This window comes from Nansenia antarctica, assembly GCF_963989245.1.
Source record: "Nansenia antarctica genome assembly, chromosome: 14".
In the NCBI taxonomy this organism is placed as follows: Eukaryota; Metazoa; Chordata; class Actinopteri; order Argentiniformes; family Microstomatidae; genus Nansenia; species Nansenia antarctica.
In genome coordinates, this window is record NC_137684.1 from 22,157,258 (window position 1) to 22,174,447 (window position 17,190).

Genomic DNA, 17,190 nt, shown 5'->3' on the forward strand with positions numbered 1-17,190 from the left:
CATAGACACCATAATTAAAATATCAAAATCAGAGGGAAAGAGTATTGTGTGGAGGGAAGCCAATAAAGAGTGGCAGCAGCAGTGGGACCAGGAGACAAGAGGAAGGCAACTACATGCAATACAAAATAGAGTGGGTAGTGAGAGAAACAGGGGAGGAACTAGAAAAGAGGAGGAATAGGAAAAAAGAACAAGACTAAGATAACCCTAACCCTTGATCTCCACATCAGTTCACTATTCTTGGGACAGTCGTCTGCAGACATACCTTCTGCTGTGTTCTTGGGTACGTTTTAGTGAGTTACATGTGTTGTATACTAGGATTTTGTGTTGTTTACTTAGGATAGCCAAACAGTTATTTGTTGTTTTGTGAGTAAGGTAGCATCAGCCCCGTTGTTAGCATCAGTTATCAGACATATGGGAGTTAGAACAGCTTCTTCTTCTGTGAGGATAAATGGCATCTTGTACCCGAAACGCAAACATGCATGGAGATCTTTTATTCCATCCGGATCGGTCATTAAAATCACTGGGGTCCTAGGGTAAACAAATATTACCGGGGTCCTCAGGTAATTTATATGCCGTCCGGACAGGGCTTATGAATAGGACACAGTAACTTGAACGGAACTCTCCACATTATAGGGAAACATCCAACTGGACTATGTGAACATTGTGTGGGTTTTTTACTCTGATGTAAGCCCCGCTGTTCACTCAGACCAACAATTCATTAATGTTAGGTTTCAATATGTTTTCAATGTTTGTATAAACTGCTAACAATATATATGTGTGTTTTATTAATGGTAAAAAGTATCTGTGTACAAGATGTCAGTGTGTGTGTGTCCCACCCTAAAAGTGGGCCCCTTTCAGAGAAGTACAGGAAGACGCCCAAAGCGTGCCCCAAGTTGGAAGGAAGCTTATCTTCATTATTATGCTAAGTCATGTATGCAAAGTCATGTATACTACGTCATAAAATGTCTGTCATGTTGTGATAAGGAATTCAATAAAAGCCAGGAAGAAATGTGGCACGAGCAGAGATGGTTCTGGGACATCTGCCGTGCCAGCATCTCTCCTTATATAAGTAAAACTGAACTCGAGTCTCTGTCTATCTGTGGTTAATGAATTGTTGGTCTGAATGAACAGCGGGGCTTTACATCAGGTTTAGTACCCAACAATTAACCAAAGATGACAGACTTGAGTTCTCAGTTTCACTTGCTTGCAAGGAGAATGTTGAGCGGCAGTCTTTGCAAGTCTCCAAAACACTCTGCCCGCTCACCACCTCCTTGCAGCCTTTTATTGTTATTCTGCGGTTACATCATCAACGTTATCTGGACGGGTGGAGGGGTGGGGCACAAACTGTCACCTTATTGTCACTAACCCGGCTCAGAGTAAGTGACAAAATAGGGAGACAAGTCGAGGGTAAAGGTAAATTATTATTTTATTAACAACTAAAGACTATAAAGAATGAAGAAATGAGATGTGATAGTCAGTTTATCAGTTGTGTAGGGTGTGGGTGAGTGATCTGTAATGTGGAATGTTGTAAGGTGTAAACAAAGGATCAAAAGGTTGCCACTAACAAATGAGTAAAACAAAGGATAACCTGTATGGAGAGAGAGAGAGAGAGACTGATCCCCAACGCACACCCTAAATAGGCACAGGTGTGCTACATCAGCCAATCAGGCCTCCTCTCCCCACTGCCATCCTGAAACACAATCAGAACAAGACAGCAGTGGAGGGAGGAGACCGTAACACCCCCCCCCATAAAATTTGGGGACTAAAAAGGACCCAAAATAATTTCTAAATATTAACTTATTTACAAATTTACAAAATAAAGGTATCCCCATAGCCACCAACCTACTCACCACAACAGCACCCCCCCCCCCAGGCCACACCGCACACCTCAGCAACCACGGCCTATGGAAGCAGATTAAGAGGGTGAAGAGAGCCAGGGGAAGGATACAAAAAGGAAGAGGCTGATGACCAGGAAAACCCAAAATCAAAAATCAACAGATGCGGTAACCAAACCACACTCTCAACCAGGGTCAAACACAAATGTAAGCACGACCCCCTTGTTCAAGAACAGGAAAATTAGTCCTCCCACAAAAACACAAACAAGGCCAGCTACACCCCCACCTTCCTGCGCTGCCACCACAGGACCAGGAGGAGAGCTGGGCACTTCCACACAAATTTCACAGACAACACCAACAGATGCACCAATGGCAGGAACAGAACACAATGGTACAGACTCTGTAAGCTGAGGGACAACAATTTGAGGGACAACAATTTGAACCAAAGGATCCCCCATAGAACAATCTCCTTGAGGAACCCCCTTCCTCACCAACAGCTGATCCTCAAGGTAGTAACCCGCAACAACCTCGTCATCAGTTAGAAGCTGTTCAAATAGAACTTTAAGAACAGGGTCAGCTCTCTGCTTCATCACCAGGTCATCTCGAGTAACTACACTAGGACCTTTTGACAAAAGGTCACACGCCTTGCTTGTAACCCTTTTTTCAGGGTCAGGTGTAGGAACAGCATTTGCACGGCTCAGCGCACGTGTCACAGCACAGGATGGAACCACTTCAGGGAAACACTGTTTCACAACCAACGGTGGGGATATGTCACCCCAGACGCGTCCACCCGCTAAATTATTCCCCAAAATAACCTCCACACCTTTAACAGGCAGCAACGGCCGCACCCCCACAACAACTTCACCCTGTACCAGGTCTGAAAAGAGGTCAATCTTATGCAACGGGACTGACAAGGTGTTAAGTCCAATTCCCCTAATCAAGACACTGTCACCTGTATCAGATAGCTGGGAAAATGGCAGGGCAGATTTCAGGACAAAAGATTCAGACGCACCAGTGTCACGCAATATCCTAACTGGAACCTTTTCCCCACTCCCAAGGATAGACACAAAACCATTAGTAATGAAAGGTGCATAATTTGAAACAACCAGAGATTTCTCATCTGGCTGCACACAAGACAAACTGGGGGTAGACCAAGCATCTTCAGTAACTGCTAGCCCAACCGTTTTTACCTCAGGACCAGAAAAAGACCTGGTTTTGCCCTGAAGGACAGGACACTCATTCTTCCAGTGACCTCCCCCCCGGCAGTAGCGACAGGCTCCTCTTCCTTGTGAGCCTCTATCAAATTTAAAGGACGGGGTCTCATTCCTCGCCTCAAAACTAACAGGACGAAACCCAGATGAGCTCCGCCTCTCACTGCGGTCCCAGTCACGAGCACGTAGCTCCCCCAACCTGCCGTTGTGCGTTAAAACAAACTTATCAGCTAACACTGCTGCCTCAGGAGCTGTACACACCTCGCGTTCACCAAGATATACAGCAAGGTGCTCAGGAACAGAATCTCTGAACTGCTCTAACACAATTAACTGACACAACTCCTCATAGCTGGTAACAGATGAGGCAGAACACCACCGATCAAACTGTAACGTCAACTCACGGACAAAATCAACATGAGATTGCTCGTTACGCCGCTTTGCAGTTCTAAAACGTTGGCGGTACGCTTCCGGAACCAATTGATAAGCACGCAAAATTGCAGTTTTAACTAAGGAATAGTCCCTACAGTCAGTCCTACTCAGAGCAGAGTAGGCCTCCTGGGCTCCACCCGTAATCACGCTCTGTAGGAGCAAGATGCGGTCTGAATCAGACCAACGTCTAACCTCAGCCACTCGCTCAAATAGTAAAAAAAACGAGTCAAGGTCTCGCTCATTGAACTTAGGCACAAGCTTTAGGTTAGTAGAAATATCAAAATGGTGACCCACACGTTCCCTAGCGGGGTCGGGATCATAGAGAGAAAAACCCCCGACATTTTCCCCCTCTTTAATTAACTTAAGATGCTCCCACTGTAATTCTAACTTAGCATCCTCCAAGCCTTTCTCATGCTCTTGCCTGCTTTTCTCATGCTCTTGCTGCAACAACAACAACTCCCTCTGTTTGCTTTTCTCATGCTCTTGCTGCAACAACAATAACTCCTTCTGTTGGTCAAAAGTCAAATTACTACTCACGGGAGTTGGGACAGGCGTAAGGGTTAGAGATTCCTCCAGGATACCAGCTTGAATCAGATTATCCATCACGACCGTTCTTAAAGTCTCCTTGAGACGGCTAACAGTTTTACTTATTTCAATCTTATGGAGATCCGCGATTTTCAAAAGTTGGTCCTTACTACATCTCTCTAACAACTCCACTGATGGTTTCTGCATGAACTCTTCGACAATAGAAGCCATGATTAATGTGCACGTAACTACTATAACAACAAATGCCTCCCCACCTGTTGAAGCATACAAAACAGTAGCAGTCGCAGTCGCACCGAGCGCAGCAATGGAGATATTTAACAGAGCTTCCCCAAATCCTAGATAGCTCAACCCTAGTCTTCGTAGTCTTCGTGTGGCTTCGTGGTGGGTAATTACGCACTCAATACCGCTAACACGGAACAAGTAACCAGCACGCTGGCGCACTCCCCCGTGCTACGGCAATGCCCCCGAGACCACTGCTCTAGCCACGGTTACCACACAAAAATAATAAAAAAAACAACAAAAGCCCAACGCACTCCCCAAAGGAAATACGCCGCTAAGCCTAACATGGGGTAGAAGGCATCAGCTCCTAAATCTCTCAACACTGCACAAGGAACAACCACACTCCTAGGTGTCCCAACAGATAGCAGAGCAAATGGCGTCTCTAGCCTGGGCAAGTGTCTGGAGACAAACCGTAGTCCTCTCTCTCCCCCAGCACACAAACAACCACAAATAACTGTGGGCACAAATCACAACACAAAGGTAACTAAGATGCCACAGCATCAACAAAACAATACTCAACTTATCTCCCAAATGTTTAGCGCTTAACAAAGAACCTACCGAAGAACAACGAACCAACGAACTAACCAATTTAACAAAGAACCTACCAAAGAATCCAAAATCACTGAACCTATCAACAGTGAAACAAAGAGCGCTAACCAAACTACAACAAAAGGTCCTACAACAACTAAATCCGACGGCCGAGCCCCCATTTGTCACTAACCCGGCTCAGAGTAAGTGACAAAATAGGGAGACAAGTCGAGGGTAAAGGTAAATTATTATTTTATTAACAACTAAAGACTATAAAGAATGAAGAAATGAGATGTGATAGTCAGTTTATCAGTTGTGTAGGGTGTGGGTGAGTGATCTGTAATGTGGAATGTTGTAAGGTGTAAACAAAGGATCAAAAGGTTGCCACTAACAAATGAGTAAAACAAAGGATAACCTGTATGGAGAGAGAGAGAGAGACTGATCCCCAACGCACACCCTAAATAGGCACAGGTGTGCTACATCAGCCAATCAGGCCTCCTCTCCCCACTGCCATCCTGCAACACAATCAGAACAAGACAGCAGTGGAGGGAGGAGACCGTAACATTATCAACAGCTACAGCCTGCCTGTCCCACCTCTTACCCAGCCTGTGTGTGTGTGTGTGTGTGTGTGTGTGTGTGTGTGCGTGTGTGTGTGTGTGTGTGTGTGTGTGTGTGTGTGTGTGGTAAGTCTTAATTCCCTATTCTTTGGGACACAATGTTTCAGAGTATGTCACAATTGTACAGTTTAAGCAAAGCAATACATTTCTTACGCAAAGTGCAAAAGGTGATTTATGCCTATGGGGTAAACATAATTAAAGCCTAAACAACAATGAATCACACATCTATTGTTTAGCAGCTATACAACATTGAAAACATATTGAACTCTAACACATTGTCAGGTAAAAGGAACAGTAGAACATGCACATGTTAACTGCAGGAAATATACCTCAGAAAGAAAGGACATGATGATCAGATCAGGGCTAACAGGAGCAGTTGTAAAGGGTCTACTGGAGTGTGGTGGAAGTGGACAAGGCAGGAAGTGTCTAGTCAGCTTAAGCCTCAAGAGAACAGAACTGATGGAAAATCTGACCAACCGGACATTGTAGGAGTTAGCTAACTCCAGAAGATGGCAGTAATGCCACATCAAGGATGCAAGCTGCCGTTGAACCCAAAAGGATGAATGAATGAATGAATGGTCTTTATTGTCATTGATATAGTACAGGTACCAAACAACGACATTTGGGAGGGGGGGCTCCCCTGGTGCTTAGGAAAGAAAAAAAAAGAAAAACTACAAAAAAACTACAAAAAAAACTTTAAAAAAAACAAAAAAAAACAAGAAGGGAAAGGAGCTGGTTTACATAAATAAAGGCTATGTACACTATCCACTATACTATACTATACAAATAAAACACTGTGCTGTACTCTATGCTATGCTATACCTATTCTAACATTTCCTATTCTCTGAACCTTATGTACCCTAGGGTTGTCATATTGCACATAGTGTTATTGCACATTCATTTAAAGTGTCGCAGTTTGCAGGCTTGAAATGTACACGTTTGTGCCTCAGCACTACACCTGATTTCAATCCAGCAGCTACCATCAATCCGTCCAGACTGTCCAGGGCCCAGAACCTAGGTCTTTGCTGTGTTCAGGGCCTGGATGGCCCTGGGGTAGAAGCTGAGCTTCAGTCTGTTTGTCCTTGCGAACATGGTCCTGAACCGCCTGTTCGAGGGCAGCCGAGCAAAGTGTTCGTACCCAGGGTGGGATGAATAAAAGGAGAAGAAGAAGAAGAAGAAGAAGAAGAAGAAGAAAAGCCACCCAACCAAAAAAGTGCTCCAGGCCTGCTGGGAAAGGGAGGGAACAGTACAATCAAGCTTTGGATGGACAGGAGATGCAGCAGCTGAGACACCTGGGGGTGTATGGAATGTTGTTGACCCATAGATAGACTGGGAGACTGGGGTGTTGTTGACCCATAGATAGACTGGGAGACTGGGGTGTTGTTGACCCATAGATAGACTGGGAGACTGGGATGTTCCTGACCCATAGATAGTTTTCTCCCATCTTAATATTTGAGGTCTGTGGCTTTCTCAAAGTCGCCATCGGCCTCACGGCGGTACATCTCTAATGTTTCATTATTCTTCGGCTGCTCACTTGAGAGTAATGGCCTGATGTAGTATGCCCTGTCCATTTCTTATTGATAGGCATAAACCTTTCAGAGAGAAGAAGAAGAGAGTTCTGCCCGGCGGTGGTGTGGCCTACAACCCCTGTATGGATGCAAGAACACATGGTTGTTGACTTAGAATTGTTGCAAGTTAAGGCAAGGAAAGAAAGTGTAGATTTTGTTTATGAATTTTATATGAATACAGAAAGGAAATGTACAGAATATATACAGGTGTTTACGGACGGATCAAAAGATCCAATAACAGAAAGTACTGGTTCTGCAATGGTAGTTCCTAGCCACAGAGTTGAGATATGTGACAGGACTCCAAACTACAGTTGAGTTGTAGCTACGCCATTTGGATGGCTTTAGAGTGGGTTGAACAAGCTAAACCCAGCAGAGTGCTGATCTGCAGTGACTCAGTACATCTAGCAAGCGCCAAGACTTGATACATAAAATAATGGAAATACATTCAAGAGTAGTGAAGCAAGGAATTGTGGTCACATTCATTTGGGTCCCTGCACATATGGGCATCATGGGTAATGAGAGAGTGGACAAACTAGCCAAACAAGCTGTTAAAAAAGGTGACAAAGACACCACGATTCAAATATCAAAATCTGAGGGAAAGAGTATTGTGTGGAGGGAAGCCAATAAAAAGTGGCAGCAGCAGTGGGACCAGGAGACAAGAGGAAGACAATTACATGCAATACAAAATAGAGTGGGTAGTGTGAGAACCAGGGGAGGAAATAGACAAGAGGATGTGGTGATGGCAAGACTAAGAATAGGGCACGGTAATTTGAAGGGAACTTAACATTATGGGAAAACATCTGACAGGATGTCACACTGTTGGTAGAAGAAACAGTGGAACATGTATTGGTTAATTGCAGGAAATATACATCAGAAAGGGGGGGGACATGATGGAGGGAATGAAAAGAGCAGGACTGACAGGAGCAGGTTTGAAGGGCATAGTGGAGTGTGGTGGATGTGGACAAGGCAGGGAGTGTCTGGTCAGCTTTCTTAAGCGAACAGGACTGATAGCGTGAGCTTAGAATGATAAGGTTCTATCTCCGTTTAGGGTAGTTCAGAGATATTGAGCGTCAAAGTTTTTACATTCCATTATGTTTTGTGAGATGGAACCTTTGTATTTTATGAATTACTAACTCAAAAATGTCAACATTTTAAAAATAACACCACACAGGCATTAATAAACACCTAATGGACCAGATTATGTAAAAAAAAACTCAATTTTGACAAAAATGGTATAATAACCGTATAATTCTAACGTCACGATAGGACAATCTGACAACCGGACATTGTAGGAGGTAACTGATTCCAGCAGAGGGCAGTAATGCAACATCAAGGACGCACGCTGCCGTTAAAACCAAAAGAAGAAGAAGAAGAAGAAGAAGAAGAAGAAGAAGAAGAAGAAGAAGAAGAAGAAGAAGAAGAAGAAGAAGAAGAAGAAGAAGAAGAAGAAGAAGAAGAAGAAGAAGAAGAAAAGCGGACATGGGTTTGTTTTTGTTTTGACCACTAGCCGAGTTACCAACAGTCGTGTCCATCAATCTAACCTGTTATTTATTTGAGCAAATGGCTAAATAATAGCGACAGTATTGAGTTTCCTTGAATGTGATCTATTGCGCTTGACTTGCTGGGGAGTTCATCAAACAACTGAGAGTAGTTGGCATTATTATGGAAGTGGATTCACTGTTGAACATGTGAGTATTGAGAGCTGAACGTGTTTCTGTAGTATGGAAGCATATAGCTGACCTAATTCAAATGCTAATGAAATATGAGATTGCAATTGCATGTTCCACTTTTGCATGCATTCTTTCAGACAATATTCAAATTCAAATGCAATTCTAATGATTTGCATTTTCATTTTCATGTACCCGATGTGCACATTCGCTATTAAAATTATAATGCAAAGACATTTGACATTTAATTTCCAAAGTCATGCGCTGCTTTGTAGCTGACCAAATTCAAAAGTTCATTCTAATGTGCAAATGACTGCAATCCCAAAATAGCATATTCATTTGCCACTTTTGCCTGCGTTATTTGAGTCAATATTCAAATTGTAATGCAATAATGTGATACGCAATTGCATTTACATGTTCTAGGAAACACATCCGCTTTACAGCTGACAAAATTCAAACTCTCTATGCAATTCAAACGCATCCGGGTACTTTGCTCTCCCGTCATGTCCACGCCCCTTTTTGGGTGATAGAAGGGGAGAAGTTTGACTGGCGGTCAATGGAAATTTCTGGTCTTTGCTACTTTAATCCGATAAAATAAGAAAACCGTAGTGCTTTTTAGATATTAGGCAATCAAGGCAATAAACAAACAAGTAAACTCACAATAAACCCAGCCTGTTATACTAAATACCCCCTAAATCATATTCATGCCTCCGACAACACCTCAGGCCTTTGGGTCGGGTGGTTCATCCACATGGATGGAGGCAGACTGAAAGTCTGTACTCCTACTTTGATTGTTTGTTTATTGCCTTGATCACCGTATTGAGAAGTCATAATATGACTTCTCAATACGGTGATCAAGGCAATAAACAAACAATGTTGTATGGTTATGGGGGGTGATATTGCAAGGTAATTTAAGCACCTGCGCACCTGGCATTGCGGTAGTGGAGAGAGAGGGGAGCGATGTATTTTTGTTGACCGCATTATACGCATATGACGCAGATGAACCACTGATGAACCAGATGAGACACTGACCTCATGTCTTTTAGCTTGCTTTTATAGTTTTTTTTATTTTCTTAATATTGTTGTCTTTATTTGCACTTGACACCACGGACCTCATTGTCTCTTAGCTTGTTTTATAGCATTTTCGCTTTTGAATTGGTCTAGTGTGTAATATTTGTGATATGTTATGTGTATATGTTTGTGAATATGTGAATATGTTTTTCTGTTTTTGCACCTTCAGAAGAACCACTACAATGTCATTGTATAGGCAACTGTACAAGGACAATAAAGTCTATTCTATTCTATATTCTATACGCATTGTTTGTTATTTTTCTGGTTTTGATCGCTTATGGATTATTTTTGTATGTCGCCAAGTTTGATTGTTCTATTCAATAAATGCTCTAAAACGTACTTTTCATCTCAGCGGATTGTTTAGCGCATCATACAATTACCAGCCAGACCCTGGTTGCGTCTCTCAGCGACTTTTTACTTTTGGCTCTATCTATCTATCTATCTATCTATCTATCTATCTATCTATCTATCTCGCTACAGGTGTCATATAACCCTAACCCATATCCTGTCATATAAAAGTACCTTATTGAATCTCCAGGTAATGTAGGCTATTTCTGACATCCATCACTTTTGCTGTCGTTAAGATACTTTATTTTTCTGTTTTGGTAGTCTGTCCAATGTGACACTTGCCCTCCTCCACCGGCCCTAGTTTTGGATCTAGCTTGCTGTTCATTATTTTCATGATAAATCGTAGCTAGCTAGCTATAACATCTTCATATACACCATACAGGCTACTGATTAACAGTAGGCACTGATTAACAGTAGGCAAATGCCAATTGAACAGATTTATTCATTATCCTATCTTAAGAAAACTAATGTAACACTCACATCTGGGGACTTACACGGCAAATCAAATCAAAGATCGACAAATCCCTGATGACAGGGAGATGACGTATGACTGCTCTGATGAATCAACCCCTATTTCATTAATTTTCTCTATATAACGACGTCGATCATTGATCGGCAACGACACTATATAATAGTTTGCCTAACTGGCCATCGGATTTGGGCTCCTAATATCTAAAAAGCACTACGGTTTTCTTATTTTATCGGATTAAAGTAGCAAAGACCAGAAATTTCCATTGACCGCCAGTCAAACTTCTCCCCTTCTATCACCCAAAAAGGGGCGTGGACATGACGGGAGAGCAAAGTACCCGGATGCGTTCGAATTGCATAGAGAGTTTGAATTTTGTCAGCTGTAAAGCGGATGTGTTTCCTAGAACATGTAAATGCAATTGCGTATCACCGAATTGCATAGAGAGTTTGGATTTTGTCAGCTGTAAAGCGGATGTGTTTCCTAGAACATGTAAATGCAATTGTGTATCACCGAATTGCATAGAGAGTTTGAATTTTGTCAGCTGTAAAGCGGATGTGTTTCCTAGAACATGTAAATTGCAATTGCATATCACATTATTGTGATACGCAATTGAATATTGACTCAAATAACGCAGGCAAAAGTGGCAAATGAATATGCTATTTTGGGATTGCAAAGTAATTTGCACATTAGAATGAACTTTTGAATTTTGTCAGCTACAAAGTAGCGCATGACTTTGGAAATTAAATGTCAAATGGCTTTGCATTATAATTTTAATATTGACAGCGAATGTTCACATCGGTTACATGAAAATGAAAATGCAAATCACTAGAATTGCATTTGAATTTGAATATTGTCTGAAAGAATGCATGCAAAAGTGGAACATGCAATTGCAATCTCATATTGCATAATTAGCATTTGAATTTAGTCAGCTATATGCTTCCATACTGTAGCAGTAGCAAAAGATCCCCACAAGCGTGTGTAGACTGGATGGCTAACGTAGTTCAGAGACCATTTCATGACCTGGACCATCACTGGCTGTGAAGTCAAGTATCCTATACACTTTGTTTATCTCCCCTCATTTATAGAAGCGCTAGTTGTGTCGCCAACTATGCAGACAACTACCACGTCGACATTATCACCCTACCCGTGGGCTTAAAGGACAAACTGGTACGAATCATGACGTCACGTGGCACAGTCACCGATCTGAACATCAGTCAGGTAATTTATTTTGCAGTAGGTCAGGGATCAACAGGCTCAGGCAGGCAGGCTACTGGAGAAATGTGATTTGCTTCACCAAAATAAAATGTCTTAAGTACCACTGGGTTCATATTATTAGTATTATGTGTTGGCTAATTGTTTTCATAAGATAATAATATGCATTACAAATAGCTAGATCTGGTGGAGCTAGATGATACACCTGTGATCAGTATGTGTGGTGATAGGGCTACCCCCCCTGCTATACTTGCCCTCAGCTGTTGCATTGTGGGATACACACACTGGACCTACACAACTGTGACGTGTCAGACTCTGCGCTCCGACAGATACACTGCCCGCAGCTGAGGACAATATTACTGAGAGGCGTTCATGGCATCACCACAGAGGGTACATTCTCATGTTATTTTCTCTCTGCTTACAATACAGTGCATTCAGACTAGAATTACACATTCAAGAAGAAACTTTGTGGGCTTATTTTGGTAGTAGAACTACGAAGGTAGTAGAACATGGTTTGGAGAACTGCTAGATAGGTTTGCTGGATAGTTGAAAGAAAGTGAGTCTTATTATGGTAGGAGTAAATAAAGTTAACGCTGTTTTGTTGGTGGGTTGGATGGATGGATGGATGGATGGTAACTGGTAGCCAGAGAGTGTGTCATTGTGTAATCATTGAAATCATTCAACCCATTGACCCCACCAGATGCTTGGTATCTTCTCTGGTGATGCTCTGTGGAAGAACAATAGTTGGACATGCTGAAGCAAGCCCACTAATAATACAATATAATACAGCACAATGGTGCAACAGAACGAGGGAGTGCCAGCTAGAGAGGAGAATTGTATTATAATCACTACAGACATCAGTTGCTTAGAGTGCCTAGTATCTGTACATCAATCATGACACTTCCTATCAATCTAGTGTGATTTTAATGTGTTTTATTCTGAGATGCATTAGGCTAAAACCATCTCGTAGATGATATTGTGTTTGACCTTGTTTCTCTCAGCAGGATGTAGATACTGAATATAGGAAATTCTGAGATGAACTGTTCAGCCAGACAAAACCTGAATATTAGAATTGAAAGATCATTGATTGACCTCACCCTCTCTGACACGCCATGCACACAGTGGTCGCTTATTCATGTTGTCACTGATCCTCTGTAGGTGTGAGAACCCTGGCCTCCCTTTGCCCGAACCTACAGGAGGTGGACCTGACATCATGTGTTGCAGTGACCGATGAGGGGGTTGTGGCTCTGGCCCACTGCTGCAGCAGGCTGGAGGTCCTCTCCCTCTGGGGCTGCACCGCCATCGGAGACGCTGCCCTGCAGGCACTGGCAGAGAACTGCAGGATGCTTCGCAGTATTTGCCTCTCTGGAACACAGGTGACTGAAGGCTATGTTTGTCTCTGTATGTCATTCTTATTTTCACACCATCTCCTCTCCATCATCATCATCATCATCATCTGCTATGGACATCAGTACAGGATTAGAAAAAACTACGCTTTATGTATAGTTGTTAGGTGGTATATAGTGCGTTACTCAAGAATCCCCTTAAATACCTCCATTTTATGACTGTGCTCTTCTCTTTATCCTCATCAACAACAGCATTTCTGGGCCTGGGGTTAAATCAGGGGGAATGAAAATGGAACTCTACTACCTGGGTAATTACCATAGTCTGTCTGACCCTTGGTTTCCCTTTGCCAGACTTCCAAGTCTCGTTAGCCCTTGTCCTTTGGAAGTCTGGAGAATTTGATGATTGGAAAGCGTTGAATGGAGCGCAGGCTGCAAACATTGACATTTTGTTTAGCTCTGAGCAATGCCATCACATTTTTTGTTAATCTTGAGAGGAACAAATTAGTCAGCCAATTAACTTTTGTTCACCCTCACCCATCTTCACCCTCGTGAAGATGACCTACTTCCTATGCTGGACTACGGTGACACAATCTATAAAATGGCATCAAAGTGTGCCCTTAGTAAACCTGACACACTCCACCACTCAGCCCCCCCCCCCCCCCCCTTGCCCCACATACAGTGCATGCAGTTCACACTTACGTACTCCATCTGCACATTTACCTCGTCTTCCTGTCTATCTTTTGCACCACCAAGACAAAGGATCAGGTACAATTCAGTAATACAGTAACACACAGTAGGGATGCTCCGATTTATCGGCCACCGATTTAAATCGGCCGATTTCACTCCAAATGACTCGATCGGTGATCGGCAAAAATGGCCGATCGCAAAACCGTTTGTTTTTTTCCCCTGGGGAAGACAGATAACTGAACAGAAAACATAGGAGGACGTAACAGTATGTAAACCATGAAGGCCACGTTTATGATGTCTTTTATACAGCCATATCGACTGACTTGGGCTTCAGGCCCTAACTGGGTGATAGGCCAGACTTTTACTATGCCATAAAAATGGGTCTGCGTTTGCTTGGTGCCTAATGGATCAGAGCTTTTGTCTAAAAAGCTAAAAATATGTAGGCTATCCAGTCAGTAGGCCTACAGTTATGTATTTAAAAAAAAAATCGGTATCGGTATCGGTTGATCTTGAGGAAAAAAATCGGTGATCGGTATCGGCCCCAAAAATCCAGATCGGAGCATCCCTAACACACAGTAATTATCCATCTTATAGTCACATCTATGCGTAAGCAGACTAAGCACAACAGCTATAAAAATGAGCATTCAAAATGTATGGAATAGCATAAGCAATACATAAGCAGTATAAACAATGTAAGAGCAATCAAAACATGCTGGCAATATTCCTCTAAACAGTTCTGTCAATGTATTTTCTATGCTTCTCGCCTGTGGAATGCTCTCCCTCACAATGTCAGAGCTGCTGACAGTATTGACTTTTAAGACCTTGCTAAAGAATCACCTGTTCAGGCAGGCTTTCAATATAGGGTATGTAATGTATGTTCTGTGACTTTGATGCATAGAAATACCATCTTTTAAACGTTTTGGGTAGATTAACATTTTACCTTTGCTTAAGGTTACAGATGTTGGTGTCATTGGGCTTGCCTCTGGACATTCCTCTAACAGTTTAAAGGTAATATCACATACACTATGACAATATCTTATTCAAAGATTGCCGTCATCTGGCCATGTCTTCTTTTGTTGTTGTGTGTATAATTTTTGTTGAACCTAAAAAACTAAATTGCAATATTCAAACCATGTGATGCGTTCAAACCATTGATGCGTTGTAGGAGGTAGAGTTCGGCCGCTGTCGTCACCTGACAGACAGGGCAGTGACCGCTATCCTCACAAGCTGTCCCAACATTCAGATATTCAACTTCGCTGGATGTCCTCGCATCACTGGTGAGCTTTGATAATCCGTTTAACGCTTTCTCATAAAACTTTATAGCGGCTGTATATTTACCTCCTATATCTAAAGCCCTATTTGGACGGGATTAGTATTATCTGGGGACCTCATGTAATTTACAAATTACCCCCGACGTGTTTCGTGTGGTACATTCGCATGGGACAAGCGAAGTCTGTGTTTAACTCGAATTTACTGACCTTCCCCCGGATATGATGTCATGGCTCTGTGTAATATCCGACTTCATGAACAACAAGCGCAACAGGCATTGGTTAGTTCTCGAACATGTGGTGTTTGGTGTTTACGCGTGTGGATCTGTGATATCCGGGGGAATGTCAGTAAATTCCAGTAAAATACAGATTTCGCTTATCCTGTCCGAATGTGCCACATGAAACACAGACGTTGGGGCGTAATTTCTAAATTACAGAGGTCACCAGATAATACTAGTCCTGTCTCCAGTGCGAATAGGGCTTTAATCTATAATCAATTTACAATAATGTTTTCATTGTAAATTGTTCTATGTTTTTTATGTCTGCAACCCTGTTAATTGTGTTGCTGCCTGTCTTGGCCAGGATGCTCTTGGAAAAAGAGATTTTTAATCTCAATGAGACTTTTCCTGGTTAAATACAGGTTAAATAGGGGGTGGTTGTGGCTCAGGAGGTAGTGCCGGCGTCTAATGATTGCAAGGTCTGCAGATCAGCGGTTCGAACCCTGGCTGGCCAAATGTCAAGGTGTCCTTGGGCAAGACACTGAACCCCAAATTGCTCCCAATGAGCGGGCCGGTGCCTTGCATGGTAGCTTGCTAACATTGGTGTGTGAATGGGTGAATGAGAGGCCATTGTAAAGCGCTTTGGAATAAGGCACTACATAAGTCAGTCCTTTCTTTGAGTTTTAAAGTAGCTTTTTACAGGTAACGGGTGTAATAATGGTATAACCTCATTCTTAATAACCTTCTTAAACTTGCCTCTCAGATCGGTCCAGGGAGGTCCTGCAGAACTTCATAGGCCTAAATAAGATCCGTCAGGTGTCATGGACGGTGTACAGTTAGTGAAGGTGTATTCGGTGGACCAGAGGAGGACATGCTAAAATGCACTGTGGCTACAAATGACTTAAATACCATATTGCCTCTAATTGTTTTCTCTTTTTGATTGTAACTTGATGTAAGCACACATGTTGTGTGGAAAAGGAATGTGCTGATGTAACAAAGTACAGTATGTTTGATAGATATAGGCCAAGTGATGGAAAGTATGTTTGATATAAGACTTTAAAGGCTAAGTAGCATCAGCATTACAATGAGTTGAGTTTGAATGAACTTGTAAACGACTAAAAAGCCTGCCAAAATGAACACTGTACTGCACTTCTTGTAATGGAGCTGGGAGGCTCTAATGTTAGATTGATGAATTGCAGTGTGACCGTTTGATGTTGTACGTTACTACTGGGACTGAACATGTATGTAATAAATGTTTTGAGACCTTACTCTGTGCTTCAGAAATCTGTACACAACTGTATTGAAATTCAACAGGAGGTCAATATTTCTGAGGAATACAGATCTTTATTGTCATATCAAAGACCTGGAGTTGGTCTGCAGAACAACTGAAAACACCTGTTCTTTATACTACCGTATGTGAGAACCATACCTCCTCATCCTCAACCATTATCGATCGATTCATTGGATGGGATTTATCCAATCTCATTCAACCAAAGTGGCATCATCAGCTCTCCACTTATGCTTACCAAGTCACAGTGATGACTTGGTAGTCAGTGACCTGGTAGTCACAGTGATGACTTGGTAGTCAGTGACCTGGTAGTCACAGTGATGACTTGGTAGTCAGTGACCTGGTAGTCACAGTGATGACTTGGTAGTCAGTGACCTGGTAGTCACAGTGATGACTTGGTAGTCAGTGACCTGGTAGTCACAGTGATGACTTGGTAGTCAGTGACCTGGTAGTCACAGTGATGACTTGGTAGTCAGTGACCTGGTAGTCACAGTGATGACTTGGTAGTCACAGTGACCGTGTCTGTCCCAGACTGGACTGCAACATTCTAGGCTGAGGAGAGTGTATTCTCAATAACGAGTTTGCTACCCAATAATCATTCAC

The 17,190-nt window shown here is 42.5% G+C and overlaps 1 protein-coding gene across 1 annotated transcript; it reads left to right on the forward strand.

Annotated features, from left to right (window-relative positions):
* Positions 1-8,614: 8,614 nt before the first annotated feature.
* Positions 8,615-16,524, forward strand: amn1 (antagonist of mitotic exit network 1 homolog). Its single transcript, XM_080545415.1, has 7 exons — positions 8,615-8,701; positions 11,654-11,786; positions 12,041-12,170; positions 12,939-13,156; positions 14,765-14,821; positions 14,979-15,090; positions 16,063-16,524. Exons 1-7 carry the CDS (start codon positions 8,676-8,678, stop codon positions 16,137-16,139), a joined length of 753 nt encoding a protein of 250 aa, XP_080401541.1. The 5' UTR covers positions 8,615-8,675; the 3' UTR covers positions 16,140-16,524.
* Positions 16,525-17,190: the final 666 nt, after the last annotated feature.

Bases quoted from the DNA above. Each gene is read 5' to 3' on its own strand.
- amn1 (XM_080545415.1), top strand. From the start codon at position 8,676: ATGGAAGTGGATTCACTGTTGAACAT. The intron at 11,787-12,040 runs GTAATTTATTTT...ACTTGCCCTCAG, and splicing joins CCGATCTGAACATCAGTCAG to CTGTTGCATTGTGGGATACA. The intron at 14,822-14,978 runs GTAATATCACAT...GATGCGTTGTAG, and splicing joins ATTCCTCTAACAGTTTAAAG to GAGGTAGAGTTCGGCCGCTG.